General features: G+C 58.5%; 2 protein-coding genes and 1 long non-coding RNA gene across 9 annotated transcripts; 2 read left to right on the top strand and 1 right to left on the bottom strand.

Annotated features, from left to right (window-relative positions):
• Positions 1 to 4885: 4885 nt before the first annotated feature.
• On the top strand, positions 4886 to 6745 carry PAXX (PAXX non-homologous end joining factor). Of its 5 annotated transcripts, none has more exons than XM_049896644.1 (7): positions 4886 to 5127; positions 5200 to 5260; positions 5574 to 5623; positions 5701 to 5803; positions 5999 to 6064; positions 6250 to 6334; positions 6440 to 6745. In XM_049896644.1, the coding sequence occupies exons 1-7, from the start codon at positions 5003 to 5005 to the stop codon at positions 6616 to 6618; spliced, it is 669 nt and encodes a 222-aa protein (XP_049752601.1). In that variant the 5' UTR covers positions 4886 to 5002; the 3' UTR covers positions 6619 to 6745. The 5 variants fall into 5 exon arrangements, with proteins under 5 accessions (XP_049752601.1, XP_049752604.1, XP_049752602.1 ...); XM_049896646.1 differs by having other exon boundaries at positions 5003 to 5127; positions 5701 to 5891; positions 6440 to 6527; XM_049896647.1 differs by lacking the exon at positions 5574 to 5623 and having other exon boundaries at positions 5741 to 5803.
• Positions 6746 to 7016: 271 nt separating this feature from the next.
• On the bottom strand, positions 7017 to 9538 carry CLIC3 (chloride intracellular channel 3). Of its 3 annotated transcripts, none has more exons than XR_007518743.1 (7): positions 9444 to 9538; positions 8557 to 8666; positions 8353 to 8478; positions 8119 to 8225; positions 7872 to 8047; positions 7421 to 7787; positions 7017 to 7168 (listed from the first exon to the last, which is right to left on the bottom strand). XR_007518743.1 is itself a non-coding variant. In XM_049896641.1 (6 exons), the coding sequence occupies exons 1-6, from the start codon at positions 9477 to 9479 to the stop codon at positions 7629 to 7631; spliced, it is 714 nt and encodes a 237-aa protein (XP_049752598.1). In that variant the 5' UTR covers positions 9480 to 9538; the 3' UTR covers positions 7263 to 7628. The 3 variants fall into 3 exon arrangements, 1 of the variants encoding a protein (XP_049752598.1); XR_007518742.1 differs by having other exon boundaries at positions 7017 to 7165; XM_049896641.1 differs by lacking the exon at positions 7017 to 7168 and having other exon boundaries at positions 7263 to 7787.
• Positions 9539 to 16272: 6734 nt separating this feature from the next.
• On the top strand, positions 16273 to 17395 carry LOC126083198 (uncharacterized). Its single transcript, XR_007518744.1, has 3 exons — positions 16273 to 16292; positions 16786 to 16843; positions 16973 to 17395. It is a non-coding gene; the product is annotated as an uncharacterized LOC126083198 (long non-coding RNA).
• Positions 17396 to 21014: the final 3619 nt, after the last annotated feature.

The raw sequence follows: 21014 nt of genomic DNA, 5'->3' as shown, positions 1-21014 counted from the left end.
CGACCGACCATGGGCGGCGAAGGGCCTTCTGCCACCGCAGACCGGAGCGCCGGGGGGGGCGCCGACCTCGTTCGGCTGCCCGATTTGTCCCTAGAGCCGGAGGGCGCTCAGGATCTGAACCATGTGGACCCGGGACAAGAGGGGCGTGGGCCTGCGGGGCCCTTCCCAAACCCAGGTGGAGGGGGTGACGGGCCCTTCATCCCCAGGTGCCCCGCCACGATGCAGCCCCTGCACGGGGTAGGGGTCCGGGCTCCCGATACCCTGGCAACCCTTTCGTGTCTGGTGGTACACAAGGTATCCCACCTACCTTTTATGCATCTGGAGTTCTTTGGGAGTGTACTTTTCCTGCTCAAAGTATTTTCTTGTCTCCAGTGGGGATTTTTGTAATGGTGAAAGACAAAATGGCTGAAGCAAAATAGCTGGGGTATCAGGCAAAACCAGAGGTGCCCCATGTACCCAAACGGAAGGCGCCCTGCAATAAAGCCTGCTTCCGAAGACTGGTGGGCCAGAGGGCTCCCACAAATCATGTATTTTCACATAATATTACTCAAAATCTGTATTACCAACCCAAAATGTAAACACACTCAATGACTCAGCGTGAATTCCACTACTGAAAACTTGTGGTGCCAGCAAACAATTGAAAGCAGAAGAGAGTTGGGTCTTGAAAGGGTTAAAGACACGCCCTAAAGAAGTTCAAGAGCTAAAATATCATAATGTCTGTAATAAAATATTTCCTTAAAAAGTAATGCCTGCCCACGGCCCTCTAGTAGATTCCGACCCGTAGTGACCCTATAGGACAGAATAGAACTGCCCCATAGGGTTTCCAAGGAGCACCTGGTGGATTCGAACTGATGACCCTTTGGTAGCAGCTGTAGCTCTTAACCACTACACCACCAAGGTTTCCCAAAAAGTAATAGATGACATAAATACGTCAGAATGATGAGAATTGCTCCATCTGGGTGCTGGGTGCTCATTACACTATTGTTTCTGCTTTTCTGTTAGAAAATGCTCATTAAATTGAAACCCACAGCCTGTCCTCCCTTGTTTGCCTTGATGTGGGCCTCTGGACTGGAGGTGGGGTCAAGCAATAAGGAGCCTCTCTCCCCCCTTAACCTGACCCGGGTCACACCCTCCTCCCTACCCTTGCACAGGCCTGGAAGTGAACATGGGGTGAATGAGAACCTGCGGGGAGGGCGCGGAGCCAGCACACCTCCATGTGACCGACGTGTCCTGGGAAAACTGATCACCTTCTGGCCCTTGTTCCCCACCCTTGGGCTGGATACCTCCTCCCCATCTTAGAGGAGGCTGGGCTCAGAGAATGTGTCATGGGCTCCCATGTGGACCAAAGGGGCGAAGGGGTGGCCAAAGGGGCGGCTAGTGCCCTCAGCGGTAACAGCGAGGATTTAAAGCAAAGAGGTGGAAGAAGGCTGGTGCTCCTCAGCCCCTCTGGGCTCTGATCTCCCTGCCCTGTCCCCCCCTTGGAAGGGGCCGGAATTTGGGAGATGGACGTTGCCTTTGGTGATCAGTAACCTGGGATTTCCCTGGCGGGGGGGGCTCCTTTCTGGGGGAGGGGCAGCCCCAGGAGGTCATCAGGCCTCCACGTACTTCAGCCTCAACAAGTGTTGTCTGGTACTGCCCTGCTCCCGCCACATGGGGACAGCCCAGACCCAGTTCACCCAGAAGCCCGTGGGATCCATTTACAGTCCAAGACAGAGCATGCCCTCTTCCTCTGCCCTGAACCCCATGCGGGACTCCATGTCACTGGGAGTAAAGGCCAAAGTCATCACGGCAGCCGACACACCCCTTCCTGATGGGTCCTCCCCTCACCCCACCTCCCACTCATCCCCTTGCTCACTGGTCCAGACCATATCTACCTCAGGGCCTTTGCCTCCCGAGCTGTGAGACACTAAAAGTCTGTTCTTTCAAGCCCCATCTATGTGGTGCTTTGTTATGGCACCTGGTGCAGCTCAGCCTCCATCATGGGCCTACAGCTTGGCTCCACCCCAGGTTGGTGTAGTGGCAGAGAGAAAAGAGAGAAGGTGCTCCACCTATGGGTGTTGACACGTCATTGACCAAAGCAAATCTTATGGCCTGAAGTCAGTAGGGTGGAAGGTAACACCCCTCCCCAAGGGGTCACGAATACTTGTGAGCAGCAACAGTGCCCTCCAGCCCTCCCTAGACACAGTCCCCAAGTCCCCCCTACCCCTGGGGGTCGCTGCTCAGGCCTCACTCTCCTTCAGAACGCCTTTTCCCTTTCACCTGGGGACCCCCAGCCCCCCAGCTGTCCTCTTCCCTCCCTGGCTACTCCTTCTTGGTATCCTTTGGTCACCACCCGCAGCCTCCCGTTGGGGGCCTGGTGCTCTCCCTCACACACCCACTGCTGCCCAGGCTGCTCGAAGAGGTCTAGACACTGCCTTCCGCATTGCGTGGCCCCAACCACATCGCATTAATACATCCCCATAAACCCTCTGGCACAGTGGTTAAGCACTACATCTGCTAGCCAAGAGGTCGGCAGTTCGAATCCAACAGCTGCTCCTTGAAAACCCTACGGGGCAGTTCTACGCCGTCCTATAGGGTTGCTTTGAGTCAGAGCTGACTCTACCGCAACGAGTTTGGTTTTTCAGGTTTTATAAACCCTTTGCCTTCCAGTCGATCCTAACCCCTAGTTACCCTGTACGACAGAGTAGAACCACCCTGCAGGTTTACAAGGCTGTAATCTTTGTGGGAGCAGACTGTCACATCTTTCTCCTGGGATGTGGCTGGTGGCTTTGAACCACTGATCTTTTGGTTAGCAGCCAAGCACTTTAACCTCTGCACCACCAGGGCTCCTTTTACATATCCCCACATCCCACATTAATGGAGCTGCTCACTGAGCAGGGAAGACCTGAGCCACTGCAGGCTGCCTGATAGGTCATTCCTGTAAACATATTTTTAATTTAGATTTTACAGTTTTTTTTATGTTTTGGACCCAATTTTTGTCTCAGCTCTCATATTAGTTCCTGTGACTGCTGTAACAAATCACCCCAAATGGGCGGCTTACAACAACACAAGCCCATCATCTCACAGTTCTGGAGACCAGAAGTCTGAAGTCAGTGTCACTGGGCCAACATCGCCGTGTTGCAAAATCTAGAGGTTCTGAGGAGAACACTTGCTGGCCTCTTCCAGTGTTTGGGGCTGCTGGCACTCCCTGGCTTATGGCAGCATCCCTCCAATCTCTGCCCCCGTGGTCACCTGCATCCCTCCAGTCTCTGCTCCCGTGGTCACCTGCATCCCTCCAGTCTCTGCTCCCGTGGTCACCTGCATCCCTCCAATCTGTGCCCCTGTGGTCACCTGCATCCCTCCAGTCTCTGTCCCCGTGGTCACATGGCCTCTGTGTAGACTTCCCCTCTAACCTCCTCTTAGAAGGATACATGTGATTGCATTCAGGGCCCACTGGGTAACCCAGGGTCATCTCCCCATCTCAAGATGCTTAACTGAAATCACATTTTTCCATATAAAGTTACATTCACGGGTTCCAGGAATTAGGACCTAGGTATCTTTGAGGGCCATTATTTTAGCCAACCACAATTTCAAAGGCATCGATTTGTGACGACTTTGAATTATGGTATTGGTGAAGAATACTGGCTCTACCACGGACTGCCGAAAGAACGAACGAATCTGTCTTGGAAGAAGTACAGCCAGAATGCTCCTTAGGAATGAGGATGGCAAGATTTCTTCTTGTGTATTTTGGACATGTTATCAGAAAGGACCAATCCCGGGAGAAGGACATCATGCTTGGTAAATAGGAGTGTCAGTGAAAAAGAGGAAGACCCTCCACGAGATGGACTGGCACAGTAGCCGCAACAACGGGCTCCAGCGCGGCAACGAGTGTCAGCACGGTGCGGGACAGGCAGCGCTTCGCTCGCTCGGGCACAGGCTCCCCGCGCCGGACCTGGCTGGGAGGCACCGAACAGCAGCCACAGTCTCACTCCCTGGGCCTGGGCGCTGTGCCTCCAGAAGCTCCCGGGCCGGCGACGCCCCATTCGTCCTCCGGCCTAGCCCTCCCCTACACCGGACCTCCGCGTGCACTTCGGGGCCCCCGCTCACCCCATCAGACTCCCAAAGGCATCGCACCGTTCAAGAGTCAAAAACGAGCTCCCCTCGTCCTCTCTAAACCCGCGCACCCCCACCAAGGGCATTCCCACTCTCCCAGACCGGGGGTCTCCCCACCCCCCCCGGGCCGCTGTCCAGCCCCCACCGCACGGACGAGGCGCCGGGGAAACGCGGAACGAACGAATGAGGGCTGGAGGCTGTTTGCACCGGTTCCCACACACGTCTGTATTTTGACTTGTTGCAATAAGGCTTTAGGGATGAAGTGAGAAGTATCCGCGGGAGGGGCGCGTAACCGGGCGCGGAGACCAGTCTGGAGCCGCGGGTGCCCGCGAGGGGCGAAGCGGCGGGGCGGGGGCCGGAGGGCGCGCGGGAAGGGAGGAGACCCGAGGAGGCCCGAGGAGGCCCGAGGAGGCCCGAGGAAGCCCGAGGAGGCCCGAGGAGGCCCGAGGAGGCCCGAGGAGGCCCGAGGAGGCCCGAGGAGGCCCGAGGAGGCCCGAGGAGGCCCGAGGAGGCCCGAGGAGGCCCGAGGAGGCCCGAGGAGGCCCGAGGAGGCCCGGGGGTCGGAGCCCAGGACCGCCCCGCTTAGGCCCCGCCCCGCTTAGACCCCGCCCCTCACAGCCCCGCCCCGCAGATCCCGCCCCGTCTAAGTCCCGCCCACCTGCGGATGACCTCTCCCCGGCCCCTGAAGCCGCGCCCACGGAAGACTCCGCCCCGCCAGCCCTCTAAGCCCCGCCCCGCGCAAGCGCCCAAACCCCACGACCCGCCTGCGCTCCCTCCGACTCCGGAAGCCGTCCTCATTGCGCAGGCGCTAGATACTCGGCCCGCGCAGGCGCCCTAGCCCGGCGGACCGACCCGTCCCTCCCGAGGCCCCCAGCACCCCCATCGCGGTCCCTCCCCTGGCCGGGGGGTCATGGCTCCACCGCCCCTGTCGCCGCCGCTCTGCACGCTGCCGGCGGGCCCTGGGCCCCCCCGCTTCGTGTGCTACTGCGAGGGGGAGGGAGCCGGGGACGGGGATCGCGGCCCCTTCAACATCTAGTGAGTGGGGGGTCGCGGGAGGTCGGGGCCCGGGCAAACAGCGGCCCCGCCTGACAGCCCCTCCCGCCCTAGTGTGACAGACGCCGCGGAGCTCTGGAGCACCTGCTTCACGCCGGACCACCTGCCGGCCCTCGTGGGTAACGGTGGGGGCGCCGGGGACCGCAGCACCCTACACCTGCCACCCGGACCAGGGGTGGGGTCCCAGCGGGGCTGGGTGCCTCGGGAGGGCCAGGGCATCTCCCTAGGGCTCTGTAGCTGCAGCCTTAACGCTGGTCTGGGGGCCCAGGAGGCTCCGACCTCCCTCCCAGGAAGATCGGGGTGTTCCCGGTGGGGCTGGGCCAAGCCAGGTCCGAGCACTCCTTCAGGCTCTGGAGTCCCCAGAAGGTTCTGGGGTCCCAGGCAGCTCTGGGTTCCGGCAGTTGGTGACAAGCCCCTGTGCCCTGCAGAAGGCTCGTTTTGGCCTGAGTGCAGCTGAGGACATCGCCCCCCGGTTCAGGTGAGCCCCGGAGCAGGGAGGGCGGCTGGGCAGGAGCTGGTGGGTCCCCCCCACCACTCAGCGATCTCCTTTTCCAGGGCAGCCTGTGAGCAGCAAGCTGTGACCCTGACCTTGCAGGAGGACCTCGCATCCCTGACTCTTTCCAGTGGGCCCTCGACCCTGACCTTCGACCTCTCAAAGGTGCCAGGCCCAGAGGCAGCCCCCAGGTTACAGGAGCTAACACTGGGCCTGGCAGAGCGTGTGTGCAGGCTGGAGCAGCGGCTGGCAGGTGGGGTGGGTGGTGGCGGTGGGGGGTGGGCCCTGCACTTCACTGGGGTCCCCTGCTCATGCTTCATTCCTGGTGCGGAGTGGGTACCCACTGGCTTTGTTCCTCAGCTGCGGAGAGGACAGCCAGCCCCAGGAAGAGCCCCCTACAGGCAGGGCTGCAGCTCTTTTTACCAGGTAAGGTACACACCCTTCAGCATTTGACCTGGGCTACAGCCACGTTCCTTCCTCTGGGACTCAGTTTCCCCAGAACAAGCCCACTCTGAGTCTTACGCTCGAGAGAGAGGATCTATTGATGTAGAGAGGGATTGTGGATGAGGGTACTGTGGGGATCAGGAGCCCCCCATCCTGTTTTCCCCCAGACCCTGATCCTCAGAGGGGTAGCCCTGGACCTGGGGTCAGGAGACGGTGTCCTGGAGAGTCCCTCATCAACCCTGGCTTCAAAAGGTACCTGCCCGCCACCACCCCTACCCCCTGTACCCAGGCCTAGCCTGGACCCGAGGTAGGCCCTGCAGGCCCCTTGCATAATGTCACACTGTTTCTGATTCCCAGTAAGAAACCGGCCAGTGGTGTGGACTTTGATGACACCTGAAGGTACAGCAAAAAGTGTAACCCAACCAGAAATCCACCTGGAGAGGAGGGGCAGTCCTCTGGAGACCCGCCCACCCCACGGCTGCCCTTCTGCTGCCCGCCCACGAGGCTGCCCCTCCAGCCCCTTCCCCACCAAATAAACGGAGCCCTGGTGACACAGCGGTTAAGAGCTCAGCTGCTAACCAAAATGTCGGCAGTTGGAATCGGCCAGCTCCTCCTTGGAAGCTCAGTGAAGCAGCTCTACACTGCGCTTAGGGTTACTATGGGTCAGAAACTGCAACAGTTGTTTTGTTTCCAGCCCTCCGGCAGAGGTGCGGGGCCAGACTTGCTCCTGGGGGCTGCCTTGGGATCGGGGCCACCGGAAGTAAGCAGATTGCATCTTGGCTCAAACCTGCGGCTCCTGGGCACTCTCGGGAGGAGGCTCCTGGTCGCTGGGTCTGCCGGAGCCCCGGCTCTTGCATACCCGCCCAGCCCTCCCTGCCTGTGAAGCTGGTGCAGGGCAGGCCCAGAGCTACCCAAGAGGTCGACGCTATTCCCACCCCAACCCGGCACACATCCCGCCCTGCACACGTCACTCTGACAGACCCCACCCAGATGGCCACACACCATGCACAGATGCGCTGTAGGGCCTGGGCAGTAACCCGTTGGAGCTGCCCCCACCAGGAGTCCGAGAAGGGCTGCGGCCACCTGCTGGGGCGGGATTGAGGAATGTGGGCCAGCCCCGCCCCCCTGGCCCCAAGCCCCAAGCCCCGGGGTGCCCAGGGCTGGGCCCTGGCTCCCCACCCTCCTCGGCCATCCTGCCGCCCCGCCCTGGCCTGACTGGTTTGGGAACCCAATCCTGTCCCCGCAATCCCTGTCGCAGGCCCCAGATGGCTGCAGGAGGCTCTGAGCCCCTGGGTTTGCCGTGTGTGTGGGGGAAGGGCTGTGTCCCTCTCCCCGCACCTGCTCGTTCTCCTGTCCCTGTCATTCTGGGAGGGTCATCTGGTGCTGAGCTTCCCAAGGTGGGGCTTAGGGGTGGCAGTGATCGTGGGGTCTGGGCCCTCGGACGTGAGATCACGCGCACTCAGGCCCAAGTGCCTCGATAGGGCTCCGGACGAGTGGGCATGGGGGCGGCAGGCGGGGAGCTCGGTCCGTAGGGAGACGTGAGCGGCTAGCGGGGGCGCACGGCTGGTCGGTAGGCCGCCAGGATCTCGGCGCTGTGTGGACATGTGTACTTGAACTCCTTTTCTTGCAGCGCGCTGTCCAGGTAGCGGCGGACGCCTCGCAGCTCGCCTGGGATGGGCGCCTGACGGAAGTGCGCGCACACCGTCTGGGGGGGGAGGCGGGTCAGGCCCTCGCGCGCCCGCGCCCCGCCGGCCGCGCCCCGGGCCCCGCCGCCCGCGCCCGTGCTCACGTCCACGATGTGCAGCTTGGGCAGCAGCCCGCAGTCAGCCAGAGTGAGCTGGTCACCGTCGAGGAAGCGGCGGCGCGATTCACGCAGCTGAGGCTCGCGCTCCAGTTCGTGCTCTCGGGGCGCGCGCAGGTAGCGGTCCAGCCGGACCAGGGCGCGCAGCAGTTGCTGGTACAAGGCTGGGGGATGGGGGCAGTAAGGATCCGGTCCCGGAGCGCCCTCCCGGCCAGCCTGCTCCCGCCCCACTCACCGTCGTCCTGCGCGGGCACTGGGTTCTTGATGAACGCCGAGAACTTGTGGAAAACGTCGTTGCCTGCTGTACTGGACTCTCGGTAGCGGGGCGCCAGACTGGGGAAACTGCGGGCGGGGTGGGTGGGGACGCTCCATCAGGCCCGGTCAGCACTCCCTTGCCCGCGTCCCGCCAGCTTCGTCCTGGGTCGTCCTTTCCGGAGCCCATCGCCCCCTCCCCGCCCGGGGCCCTCACTCGGGCGGCCCCAGCGTCTCCTCCAGAAACTCCTCGATCTGCAGCGTGTCTGTCTTGGCGTCGCCGTCGTAGAGCAGGATGGGCAGCTGCGAACCGGGGGCGAAGTCCTTCAGCACGTCTGGGGACCTGCAGTACAGGAGGAAGGAGGGCCTGGCCGAGCGGCGCGGAGGCCCGGGAAGGGTCGCAGGGCGGGGATGGGCTCACCTTCTTACATCCACGGTGGTGAGCGTGAAGGGCACGCCCTTGAGGAGCAGAATCATGAAGAGCCGCTGGCAGGAAGGGCAGTGCCCCACGCTCTCGCCATCCTCACTCGCCTGGGTGGGTGGAGCAGGGGGTTAGGGCAGGGAGCAGCCCCAGGAATCCACCACCAGGCGGGCTGGGAGCAGCGCCAGGGCTGGCTGGTTGGACAGGGCCGCTCCAAGAGGGCACTTGAGTTGGAGAGGGTGCAGAGCTGCTAGGGTGGGGTGGGACCTCCGGCCCCTCAAACCTTATCTTCAGAGCCTGAACAGAGGCCAGGCCCCCTGCTCCAGGCCCGTCAGCTGGTGACAGGGTGGGGTGGGCTGGGAGCTGTTCTCTCAGTGATTCACGCCTCTGAGCTGGGCATCTCTGCTGGCACCATGCTGACTCCCCGCACCCCCAAGGTGGGGAGGGGTGGAGTCCGGCCGCATTCCACCCCTCTACACACAGACAGACCCCAAGAATGCGCACTGACCTGAGGCCAAAGAGCTGCTTGGCCCAGCCCTTCCTCACTTCCGCACACTGACCCCAAGCTCCAGGGCCTCAGCCTGGTTGACTTCCCCACCAGGGCTTCCCCCCACCCCTGCCCCAAGTGATGGGCTGGGCCCAGAACCAGACTGGGAGTGAAGAAACTCCCCCACTTTGGGGGTGACTTACTGGGGGCCTTCTTCCCCAAGCAGCCCTTACTTTACTCAACCTGCTGACAGCTGCCTGAGTCCCCAAGCCCACCAGAACGGCAGGGGCTCAGCCACTATCTGGGAGACCCCCTCAGCCCACACCAGAGAGCTCAGCCCAGAAGAGCCACTCAGCCTCCTCCCCCAAGGCCCTGTCCCCCAGCCCAGCCCTCTTGGCACCTTCACAAACAGCTGGAGCTTGGCGGTCTCAGCCATGGCAGGCGCAGAGGCTCTGAGCACAGACAGGGCGCCAGGCAGGGGCCTGCGCTCTTTAAGGCTCCCTGGCTGCCCCGCCCTCCCTGGCCCAGGGGCCGCCCCACCAGGTACTTAGTCGGGAGGTGAGGCTGCCCAGGTTCAGAGCCAGCTGTGCAGGACTGTACGTGCAGAAGGCTGAGCTCCAGGGTGTGACTGTAGGTGGAAACTGGGTGTTTGGGGCTAGCCCGAGATTGAGACTGAGGCAGCTGGTACAGGCTGAGGGCCCAGGACTGTGGGTCTGATTCAGGGCAGACAGTCGGAGGGGTTCAAGAACAGTGGACTGAGTGAGAGGCAGGGGGGTGGAGTGCCACTAGCTGGGGGGTGGTGGGCACAGCTCTGGATCAGGCACCCCCACCACAGACCCCAGCCCAAGATCTGCACTCAGGGCCCTCTGCAGGGAGCACCTGCTGTTGATCAGGGCCTGGGCCCAGAGAGCTAGGGTGTCTGCTTGTTGGGAGAGAGGGGAGGAACATCCTAGCCGTGGCCTGAGTTTCCCCATCTCTAGGATCTGCATTAGGAGTGATGAGCCCTCTTGGGAGGGACCCGCTACCCAACGCACAGCTGGCCCTGCTGGGTCAGGCGGTGTCACAGACAAGCCTGCACTCCTGCTCAGGGCAGCACCCCACATTCCAGCCAGCCAGTCTGGGAGATGAGCTTGGCTTTCCAGACCGTGGTGGAGGCGCCTCCACCCTGCACTACTGCCCTCCCACGCAGGCCCAGCGCTGGCTTTTCTTTCTCCTCGAACCTTATAAAAAGAAGTGTGGGGAGGGAAGTTAGATCCCCAGCCTCCTGGAGCCCACAACCTGGGTGCACCCCGTTCCCGTCTCCCCCCGCCCCCGGGCGCCTAGTGGAAGGGGAGCAGCCCCAGGGGACCCCGGAGGGGCGACCTCCTCCAGGCAGGGCGCCCAAGGAGGCTCGGCTGCCACCCGGTGGCCGCAAACTGCATTGCCCGGAGCCTGCGCGCCCGGCTCACCTGGAGCGCGTAGAGTGGTGCTGGCCGGACAGGGCGTTCGGGCGGCGCCGGTTCCCCACGCCCGCCCGTGCGCTCTGCCCGCTGCCCCCTCGCCAAGGGCCCTGGTCCACGCGGCTTCGGCTCCTGTCCCCGGCTCAAGGCTCCGCAGCCTTCCCGGGAGTCTGTGCCGTGCCCGAAATGCGCCGTCCTCTCCAGCACGCGGTCGGGGCTCAGGGGCACCGACGTGCGTGCGGGGGCCTCCAGTGGTCACATAGTCAGGTAGCGGTCAGGCTACCCCCCTGGAGCCTGAGTTTTCCCCTCCACCCCGCCTCTATGAAGCCCCTGTGAAGATCCGGTGCTCCACGCTTTCAGCCATGCCAATACTGTCGGTGCCACAGTCATAGCTCCTCTGGCTGGTTTCTGCTTCCCTCACAAACTGCCAACCCTGGGGAAGCAGCCTGAGGCCCTGCACACCTGTACCTGTTCACCACATGTCGTGTGTGTGTGTGTGTGTGTGTGTGTGTAAAATTTTATATGCACAATAATAAAACCATTGTGGTCGAGTGGTTTCCAACTCGTAGTGACCCTATAGGACAGAGCAGGACTGCTCCATAGGGTTTCCAAGGAGCAGCTGGTGGATTCCAACTGCTGACCTTTTGGTTAGCAGCCGAGCACTTAACTGCTGTGCCACCAGGGCTTCATAATAATACAGTATATAATGTATGTAGTGTATAACGTGTATAGTGTCTAACATGTAGTGTGTAACATATGTAGTATGTAACATGTGATGTGTAACGTATGTAGTGTGTAACATATGTAGTGTGTAACATACACAGTGTATGTTGTTGTTAGGTGCCCTGCAGTCAGTTCCGACTCATAGCGACCCCATGTACAACAGAATGAAACACTGCCTGGTCCTGCACTGTCCTCACTACGCTTGAGCCCACTGTTGCAGCCACTGTCTCTGTATATGTATATGTGTGTGTGTGTGTGTGTGTGTGTATTCTTTTTGACCCCAAAGGGAAACCCAGTACACTTTAAACAATAACCACCCCCAGCCCCTGGAAACCACGATTTTACTTCTTTCTGCGCATTTGCCTAGTCTAGGTATTTCATATAAATGGGATCATACAATGCTGTCCTTTTGTGTCTGACCTTGTCACTCAGTGTCGTGTTCTCAATGCTCACCTATGTTGGGGCATGACTCAGGACTTCATTTCTCTTTACGCTTGAGCATTCCACTGTATGCATAGACCACGTATTTTGATCAGCCCACCTGTTGCTGGACACTTGGGTTTTTTCCAGCTGTTGTGAATAGTGCCGCAGTGAACACTGGTGTACACAAAACTGTTCGAGTCCCTGTTTTCAATTCCTTTGGGTACATACCTAGGGGTGGGATTGCTGAGTCATGCGGTGATTCTATGTTTAGCTTTTTGAGGAACCACCAGACTGTAGGAGGTGTCATTTTAAGATGGGGATTAGGTCCAGTTTAGGGCCCTGGCTCTGTGCTCCGGCAGCGGGTAGTCAGAGGGAGCAGGAAGATTGAGCTTTTTTGTCCCTGGACCTGCCCCTCCCTCGGCACAGGGGCCTGGGGCAGGGAGCAGGCTCAGCTCGGTAACCCTGCTGAACTAGCACCCTAGCACCCTCTCCCCAAGGCATTTCGGGATTGTCTGGAACAGGACCTTGTCCTGGCAGAGAAGAGATTTGTAGGGCCACAGACACCCTCTGCCTCCATTTGGGGCTGGGACTGTGTGCTGGGTTTGCACTGATCAAGCCAGGGTATCCAAATGTGGAGCCTGGCCAGCCTTTAGGGGCTACAGCTGGTACTGCGGTTCCAGTTAGGCAGCTGGGCTGTGTGTGGCTGGGGTGCGGGTGGGTTTCAGCAGGTTCTGGGTCGGGTGGGGTGGTCGGGACAGGCTGAGGGCTTATGCCTCACCCACCTCCAGCTCCTAGGGACCTGGTATGTGAAGGCAGTGGTGGCCGACAAGGACTTGTCCATGGAAAAGAGGCCCAAGAAGGTGTCCCCCATGATGGTGACTGCCCTGGAGGGTGAGAACCTAGAGGCTTCGTTTACTTTCCTGTGAGTCTTGGCCCCACCCCTGCTGGCTCAGGGGCTTCTCGCCTACCCTAAGCAGCCCCACCTGCTGTTCCTCTGGCTACCGGATATTTGAAGTTACGCACACTGGTAAAATAGGTGTGTCAGGTTCATCAGCAAACTTTGGAGGAAGGAGTCCTGGGGTGCTCTATGCCCGGGAGCAGGTGGCAGTGAAATTTTGGGGGCACCTGAGCAGAGGGACACCTGGGCCAGAAGAGCTGAGGACGGCTCAGGTGTGCCGCCTTATGTTCCCCGGGAAGAAGGATCAGTGCCACAAGAAGAGAGCTGTGATGGAGAGAATGGGGGGAACCTGGCACATACAGTGCCCTGAGTCCGGGCCCCCACCCCACCCCCAACCCCATCCACACACGGAGAATGCCCAGGGTGGCCTTCCTGCCTGAGTGTCCCTGCCCTGTCCAAACTCCAGGGCATGCTAAGCTTCACCTTCCCAGGGACTTGCTGCCCCAGGAGGCAGTAGTGACCTGAGATCAGACCCCAGGTATGGCGGGTTCATCTGCAGCAGGGACTTGGCTGACCACCCCGTCCATCTGGGTGGTCCTAGCTGTTGACCTGGCAGGAATATGGGGGTTAGGGATCGGGGAGGGATGGAAGCATAGCTGTGGGGCAGAGACAGGTGTCCAGCTGCCCTGAGCTGAAATGGTCAAGCTCCAAACTCTGACACTGTTTGCCCTGACCCCTCCTCGTGTTTCCATGAGGGGTTGGGGACCCTTCCCCCAGGAGGCGGCTCTCTCTCGGTGATTGGGGTCCATAGTGGTGGGGAACAGCAAGACCCTGGGCTCCTGCCAGGCTGGGGGCTCTAGGGGCTGGGTGTGCTGTACGGTGAGGGCAGCCTAGAATCCAGAACCTTCTAGGCTGTTCCTTAAATGGTCTGGGTGTTTTCTCTAGGAATGAAGACAGTGAAGGCCGATTTCTTCTCTGCCTACAGATGGGGACAGGAAGCACATGCTGCTCCAGGACCTGCCGTGAAGGACCACAATGTGGGAAAACTTTCCTCATGGCAAAGCTCATGGGGAAGGGAGCTTCTGGCCCCACCTCCATCTCCACCCCAGGACGCAGGGGGTTGTGGCCCTGCACTGGCCTCTGCCCATGGTACAGTGGGCTCAGGGGTCCCTGTCCGAGCTCCCTGCAGGGGACACGGGTTGGGGGACACCACGGGTGGGGTAGGACTATGGGGGGGCAGGTCATGAAGGGGACTCCCACTGCTGCTGCAGCTACAAAGCAAGTCTCCAGGGGTCTCTGGGGCTGGGGCTGGGGTCAGCAAGAGGCAGGGGTAAGCTCTGCTGCTAGACCTTTGTGAAGGAGGGACCCCAGTACAGGGTAGCTCTCACGGGGGTCAGGACGAGGCCCCCGAGTCAGGCCCAGAATCCTGAATGTGGCTTTGGAGGCCGCATGCACTCCCAGAGGGGCTGCTCTGTGGCTGGGGTCTTGCCCCCATAGCCTCATCCTCAGGCCTGCTCGGGTGGCTGTGATTGCTGGCTCGTCAGGGTCAGACTTGCCCAGAACTCTGGGCTGCCTTTCAGGCTGGGTTCTCCTCTACAGAACCACCCCCTGTGCTGGGGGTGTTGTCTCTCCACACCTGCCCCTCAGTGACCCCCAAATCCAGCCTCCTTCTCATCTCGCCTTCACACAGGAGCCCAGGCGTGAACATGGAAGCCCTGAACGAACATGAGAAATTCATAAAGTGCAAAGGATTCACTTGAAAAACCTTCACCTCCGCCCAGACAGGTAAATGAGGCTTTGCCGTGTCCCCGCATCCCCATGTCCCTGTGTCCTCATGTCCCACATCCCTGTGTCCCCACGTCCCTGTGTCTCCACATCCCCATGTCCCCATGCCTGTGTGGCCCCACGCGCCCATGTCCCCACGTCCCTGTGTCCCTATGTCGCCACATCCCTGTGTCCTCATGTCCCCACGTTCCTGTGTCCCCATGTCCCTGTGTCCCATGTCCCATGACCCTGTGTCCTCATGTCCTCTCATCCCTCTGTCCCCAAATCCCCATGTCCCCACACCCCCGTGCCCCACATTTCTATTTCCCTGTGTCCCCACGTCCCCACATCCCCATGTCCCTACATCCCATGTCCCCACATCCCTGTGTCCCCATGTCCCTGTGTCCCCACATACCCATGTCCCCACGTCCCTGTGTCCCCACATCCTCATGTCCCCACATCCCTGCATCATGTCTCCATGTCCCTGTGTCCCCACATTCTGTTGCCCCCATTTCCCTGTGTCCCTGTGTCCCCATGTCCCCATGCCCAGTGTCCCCACTTCCCTGTGTCCCTGCATCCTCATCTCCCTGTGTCCCCATGGCCCCATGTCCCTGCATCCCCATGTCCCCATGTCTTTGTGTTACCATGTCCCCATGTCCCCACATCCCTGAATCCCCATGTCCCCATGTCCCTTGTCCCCATGTCCCCATGTCCCCACATCCCTGCATCCTCATGTCTTCATGTCCCTGTGTCCTCATGTACCCATGACCCTGTGTCACCATGTCCCTGTGTCCCCACATCCTCATGTCCCTGTGTCCCCATGTCCCCATGTCCCTGTGTCCCCACATCCTCATGTCCCTGTGTCCCCACGTCCCCATGTCCTTGTGTCCCCATGTCCCCATGTCTCTGTGTCCCCACATCCCCATGTCCCCATGTCCCTGTGTCCCCATGTCCCCACATCCGTGTGTCCATGTCCCCATGTCTCTGTGTCCCCACATCCCTCTGTCCCCATGTCCCCACGTCCCTGTGTCCCCATGTCCCCACATCTCCATGTCCCCACATCCCTCTGTCCCCCATCCCCATGTCTGTGTCCTTGTGTACTCATGTCCCCATCTCCCTGTGTCCCCATGTCCATGTCCCCATATCTCCATGTCCCCACGTCCCTGTGTCCCCATGTCCCCACATCCCTGTGTCCCCATTCCCCATGGCCCCACATCCCTGTGTCCCCATGTCCCCATGTTCCTGTGTTCCCCCATCCCCATGTCCCCACATCCCTATGTTGCCATGTCCCTGTGTCCCCACATCCCCATGTCCCCAGGTCTCTGTGTCCTCACATCCTCATGTCTCCATGTCCTTGTGTCCCTGTGTCCCCACATTCCAACATCCCTGTGTCCTTGTGTCCCCATGTCCCCACATCCTTGTGTTGTCACATCCCCATGTCCCCACATCCCCATGTCCCTGTGCCTCCACGTACCCACATCCCCATGTCCCCATGTTCCCAAGTCCCACGTCCCCATGTCCCCACATCCTTGTGTCACCACATCCCCATGTCCCCAGGTCTCTGTGTCCCCACATCCTCATGTCTCCATGTCCTTGTATCCCTGTGTCCCACATTTCAACATCCCTGTGTCCCTGTGCCCCCACATTCCCACATCCCCATGTCCCCATGTTCCCAAGTCCCATGTCCCTATATCCCATGTCCCCACATCCCCATGTCCCCATGTCCCCCTGTCCCCACATCTCTGTGTCCCTGCATCCTCATGTCCCGTGTCCCTGTGTCCCCACATCCGCATGTCCCCACATCTCTGTGTCCCCATATCCTTATGTCCCTATGTTTCTGGGGGTAAAGTGTTGTTGAATGACTGTGCTACACGCTGGGCTGAGCTTGGTCCTGGGCAGCTCTGACCTGGAGGCAATGAGGGGGTCCACTGCCTTGTCTGTTGTTTCCTCACGTACATTTTCTTTGCACCCACAGAGAGCTGCACTCCTGAAAGTGGGTAGGGTGAGTAGGCACTTCTGGAGGACGTTGGGACTGATCAGAGTGTTGGAGTCTGTGGCGTTCAGGATCGTGTTCTCTGAAGTCCCCACCTGCCCCAAGTCAGCAGGAGACGCCCCACCTGGGCCAGGCAGGGGCCACTGCTGCCCTTTTTGTCAGCTTAGGCCCCTGCTCGTTACCCTCAGAAGTCCCTGACTGTAATTCCCGGGACACTCAGGATCCTCTCTTTTACCTAATTAAACCCACCACCCCGTGTCCTTGCTGGTGGTGTGAGGCTCCTTCTTGGGGCCCTGCTCTCCAGGCCTGTGACCACACTGTCCTCCGTGAGCGCCCCTTGGTGTAGGACAGGGAGGGTCTCCCCTCAGTTTACCACCTCCACACACACCCAGGTATGCATGTAAACGGCATTCAGGCTATCTCAGTGTCTGGGGCTGCAGCGACAAAATACACCCGTCAGTGGCCTTAAAGAACCGACACTTACCGTCTCACAGCTCTGCAGGCCAGAAGTTGAAACCAGGGTGTCGGCCGTGTCAATTCCTTCTGAGGCTTTGAGGGAGGTACTGCTCCAGGCCCCCTTCCCAGCTCTGGTGTCTGCTGGCAATCCTTGGTATTCTTCAGCTCGCAGCTGTAACCCCACCTGGCATCTTCTCTGTGTGACTGTCTCCGTGTCTGCTCTCCCCATTTAGATGACGCCAGCTGATCACATCCCCAAACAAGGTACAGGGTGAGGACTCCAACATACGTTTTTGGGGGGTGCAGTTCAATCCATGACAGCTGCCCAGTCTTTGGAGGGGTGGGGTAGGAACAGTATAGACCAAGTCTCCCTCTAGGCCCCTGTTTGCTCTGAAAGGACAGCCACCGAGAGGACCTCTCTGAGTCTGGCACCTGCCCTGCCCCTCTGCACCCCGAGTGGCTCCACTGATGTCCCCCTTCTTTCCCAATCCTTTGCCCTGCCCCCTGCACCCCGAGTTGTCCACTGTCATCCCCCCTTATTTCCCGACCCAGCACAGCAGCCCCAGTTAGCACCTCCAGAGAGCCCTGCCTGGACCACATCCCCCCCCCAACCCTCTGCCCACTCCCCATTGGGCTGCTTTCTCCTGACTCCAAATAAAGATTTTCAGCAGACACTTTTGGCTTGGCCTGTCTGTGAAGGGGACACGGTGCTGGCTCCCTTGGTAATCTGCTGGGGGCGTACTGGGGACATTGGGCCTGCAGGGGCCAGTGTAGATGCCTGGAAGCCCCACCCAGGTGGCTCAGCATCTGACTTACCTGCAGGGCTGCTTGCTGCCTCCAATAGGTCAGTGCACCTTGAGATAGAGCGAGGCCTGGACTGGGGCTGTGACCTGTGGGTTTGTGAGGCCACGGGTGAGGGGCGGTGGGGGGAGTTGGGGTCAGGGTGCAGATGGGGGTTGGACTCAAGGCGGACTCCTGCCCCAAGTGGAAACCCACGGTCCTCGTTCAGCCCCAACCACAGCCTCCCCATGTGGGCCCAGGTGCCAGATCCATGCTGGGCTACAGGGCACAGTGGACCCAGTGGAGACCTGTAGGGGCCTCGTGTCCTGGGAGACCACCACAGGGGAAACAGAATGGACCACTGTGGGGCAATAAGCACAGTCCCAGGAACCCCAAGTCCAACAGCCTGTTGAACTCCAGGGAGACGGTTTTTCTCAGCAGGGTGTTATTGTCGGGCCAAATGACTGCCCATCTCATGCTCCTCTCTCTCCTGGACATAGTCCTGGGGCAGTGGCCAGGGCGTGGTCATGAAGTCAAGCCAGCCAGACAGGAAGCAGGTGCGGTCCAGGCAGGCGCGGGCCTTGGTGTCCACGAGAGAAGTGGAGGAGCAGCCCCTGGTCTTATAGAAGGTGGGACAGGGACTGGCGTCTCTTCCCCTGGCTCCACACACCAAACACATTCCAGAAGTGTGAGAGACCCTCACGTAGAAATACAAAAACATAGGCGTAAATATTTAACTGGATTTGGAGCAGAAAAGAATATTTGAAGCATAAAACCCATCGCCATGGACTTGATTTTGACTCGTGGCATCCCCATGTGTTACAGAGTAAAAGTGAGCTTTGTTGGGTTCTCTTGGCTGTAATCTTTATGGAAGCAGATCACCAGGCTATCCTCTGTGGCACCGCTGAGAGAGATCTAACCACCAACCTCTAGGTCGGAAGTCAAGCACAAGCCATTTGCGCCCCCTGGGAACCTAAAACGCAACAGGACTCAATCTCAGCTGAAAAGGTAGAGATTTGACTGTGTGAGAATTTAAAGTGTAGACACAGAGTTTTCAAGGTGGATACTGAAGGCAAATGACAGACTGGAAATAGATCGATGGCCCGCGAAGGGAGCCTGTGGTGGGTGTCCGCAGCTCTCGCAGCTTCCCTGCCTTGTCTTCCTTGTGCTGCCTCCCTGACTGCATTCCTTCCTGGTGGGCTGTCAGTCCCACTGCCCTGGCCCGCTCTGCAATGGGTGGTCGCAGGATGAGAACCAGGCAGGCACCCTCTGGCCTTTGGAGTTTAAACCTCGAGCTGAGAGACCACAGGCTGACAGGGGCTGCTCTCTCCTCATTGTCCACCAGTCCCTGCTCCCTGTTCCCTGGAGCTGCCCAAATGGGGTCTCCTTGGGTGCCCTCGTCCAGCTTCCCCTTCCCTCCTTACAGCATCTAGTCCCAGACCCATCAAGTCTCCATTCGCTCAAGCCAGAGCTGATTTTCAGGGTTGTTAACCACAGGCCCTTCATCCGCATCCAAATATCCAAACTCCTTGAGAAGAGCTGTTACAAACAGTCAGGAAAACTCTTGATCCCCAAGTAGGACACGTGCTGAGGTCATGAACAGAAACTCCACAGAAAACCAAGAAACAGGCACGTGGAGGAGAACCACAGTGTGTGTACATATCCTGATAAATGTTTTATTTTATTATTATTGTACTTTAGACGACAGTTTACAGAACAAACTAGCTTCTCATTAAACAGTTAGTACACATATTGTTTTGCGACATTGGTTACCAACCCCACTACATGTCAACACTCTCCCCTTCTTGGCCTTCAGTTCCCTTTTACCAGGTTTCCTGTCCCCTCCTCCCTTCTCATCCTTGCCCCTGGGCTGGTGTGCCCCTTTAGACTCATTTTGTTTTATGGGCCTGTCTAATCTTTGGCTAAAGGGTGAACCTCAGGAGTGACTTCAGTACTGAGCTAAAAGTATATCCGGGGGGCCATATTCTTGGGGTTTCTTCAGTCTATGTCAGACCAGTAAAACTGGTCTTTCTTTTTTGTGTGTGTGAGTTAGAATTTTGTTCTACAATACAAATGTTTTATTTTAATTGTTGTAAAAATATGTAATACCACATTTGCCAGTTCGCCATTTTTCAGGTGTATGAATTAGTGATATCAGCTACATCAATCATGTTGGGCCTCTACCATCCATGGCCATGGCCAGGTTTCCCATCACCATGAAGTTGCTCGCTGCCTCCAATCGATGGCTGCCTCTTCCCCTCCTTTCCACCCCTGGTAACCACTAGTGAAATTTGGTCTCTCATATAACGGAGCTCATACAATATCTGTCCTGTTGTAACTGACTTCTGTCACTCAGCATAATGTCCTCAAGGCTCGTCCATGTTGTAGCATGCATCAGGGCTTCATTTCTCTTTGTGGCACCACAGTTTATCTTTTGGTCCCTATCAAAGTGGATTTTTTTTTTTTTTTAATATACAAAAGGAAACACAAGTGCTGGAGATGATTCCCTCTGATGTTTGTCCACTGGGAGGCTGGCAACACGTGGACTGAGAACAAGGACTCTGCCTGCAGACAGACAGCACGGTGTCAGTCCCAACTTGCTCAATGATTGCCTGCCTTGGGTGGGTTATTTAACCTTTCTTGGTTTCCTCGTCCATAAAATGAGGATTACAAGAGCACCCACTTTTTAGGGCTTCTATGACGAATACAGGAGTCCTGGTGGTGCAGTCAATAAGAGCTTGGCTGCTAACCAAAATGCTGGCAGTTCTACTCTGTCCTCTAGGGTTGCTATGAATCAGAATTGACTCTATGGCAACAGGTTTTTTTTTTTTTTTTTAATGAGGAACACACACACACACACACACACACACACACACACACCCCACCTGTGTTCATGCCTGGTACAGCCCAAGTCTACATAAACATCGCCCTTCATGCTGGTGGAGTGTAATTTGTATAAACCCTAATCTGATGCCCTGTGGTTTACTAGCAGCCCAGGTGGCACAAGTGGTTTACAATCAGCTGCTAACCTAAAGTTTGGCAGTTCTAACCCACCCAGCAGCTCCATGGAAGAAAAGGCCTGGCGATCTGCTTCCATAAAGACAATAGCCAAGAAAAACCTTTGGATCTCAGTTCCACCCTGTAGCACATGGGGTCACCAGGACCTGGAGACTGACTCAGCAGCAGCCAAGAATAATGATGACATGATGCTCTAACTCCATTCTAAGACTCAGTATTAGAGAAACAATGATGCTAACAAATATTTAAGAAGAGATTCTAAGTCGCAGCAGTCTACATAATCACACAATGAAAACTATAGAGCTTGGGTCCCCCAGAAGTATACGAGACAGGCTCAGGTACAAGTGGTTTATTTGGGAGGTGTCCCAGGAAACAGTGGTGGGGATGAGGAGGTGAAATCAGATGGGAAGGCTGCTGGCACATGTTTCATTGTTGAGTCAGTTCCCACTGTGGGCACTCGGCCCAACCCCTGAGACA

The sequence above is a fragment of the Elephas maximus genome, chromosome 9 (genome assembly GCF_024166365.1).
Source record: "Elephas maximus indicus isolate mEleMax1 chromosome 9, mEleMax1 primary haplotype, whole genome shotgun sequence".
Lineage (NCBI taxonomy): Eukaryota > Metazoa > Chordata > Mammalia > Proboscidea > Elephantidae > Elephas > Elephas maximus.
This window is presented reverse-complemented; position numbering and strand designations above follow the sequence as displayed.

Coding starts and splice junctions, on each gene's coding strand:
- CLIC3 (XM_049896641.1), bottom strand. CDS start 9,479: ATGGCTGAGACCGCCAAGCTCCAGCTGTTTGTGAAG. Junction 8,479..8,556: donor ACCACCGTGGATGTAAGAAG/GTGAGCCCATCC, acceptor CCTGTACTGCAG/GTCCCCAGACGTGCTGAAGG. Junction 8,226..8,352: donor GAGACGCTGGGGCCGCCCGA/GTGAGGGCCCCG, acceptor CCCCGCCCGCAG/TTTCCCCAGTCTGGCGCCCC.
- PAXX (XM_049896644.1), top strand. CDS start 5,003: ATGGCTCCACCGCCCCTGTCGCCGCCGCTCTGCACGCTGCCGGCGGGC. Junction 5,624..5,700: donor GACATCGCCCCCCGGTTCAG/GTGAGCCCCGGA, acceptor CTCCTTTTCCAG/GGCAGCCTGTGAGCAGCAAG. Junction 6,335..6,439: donor ATCAACCCTGGCTTCAAAAG/GTACCTGCCCGC, acceptor TCTGATTCCCAG/TAAGAAACCGGCCAGTGGTG.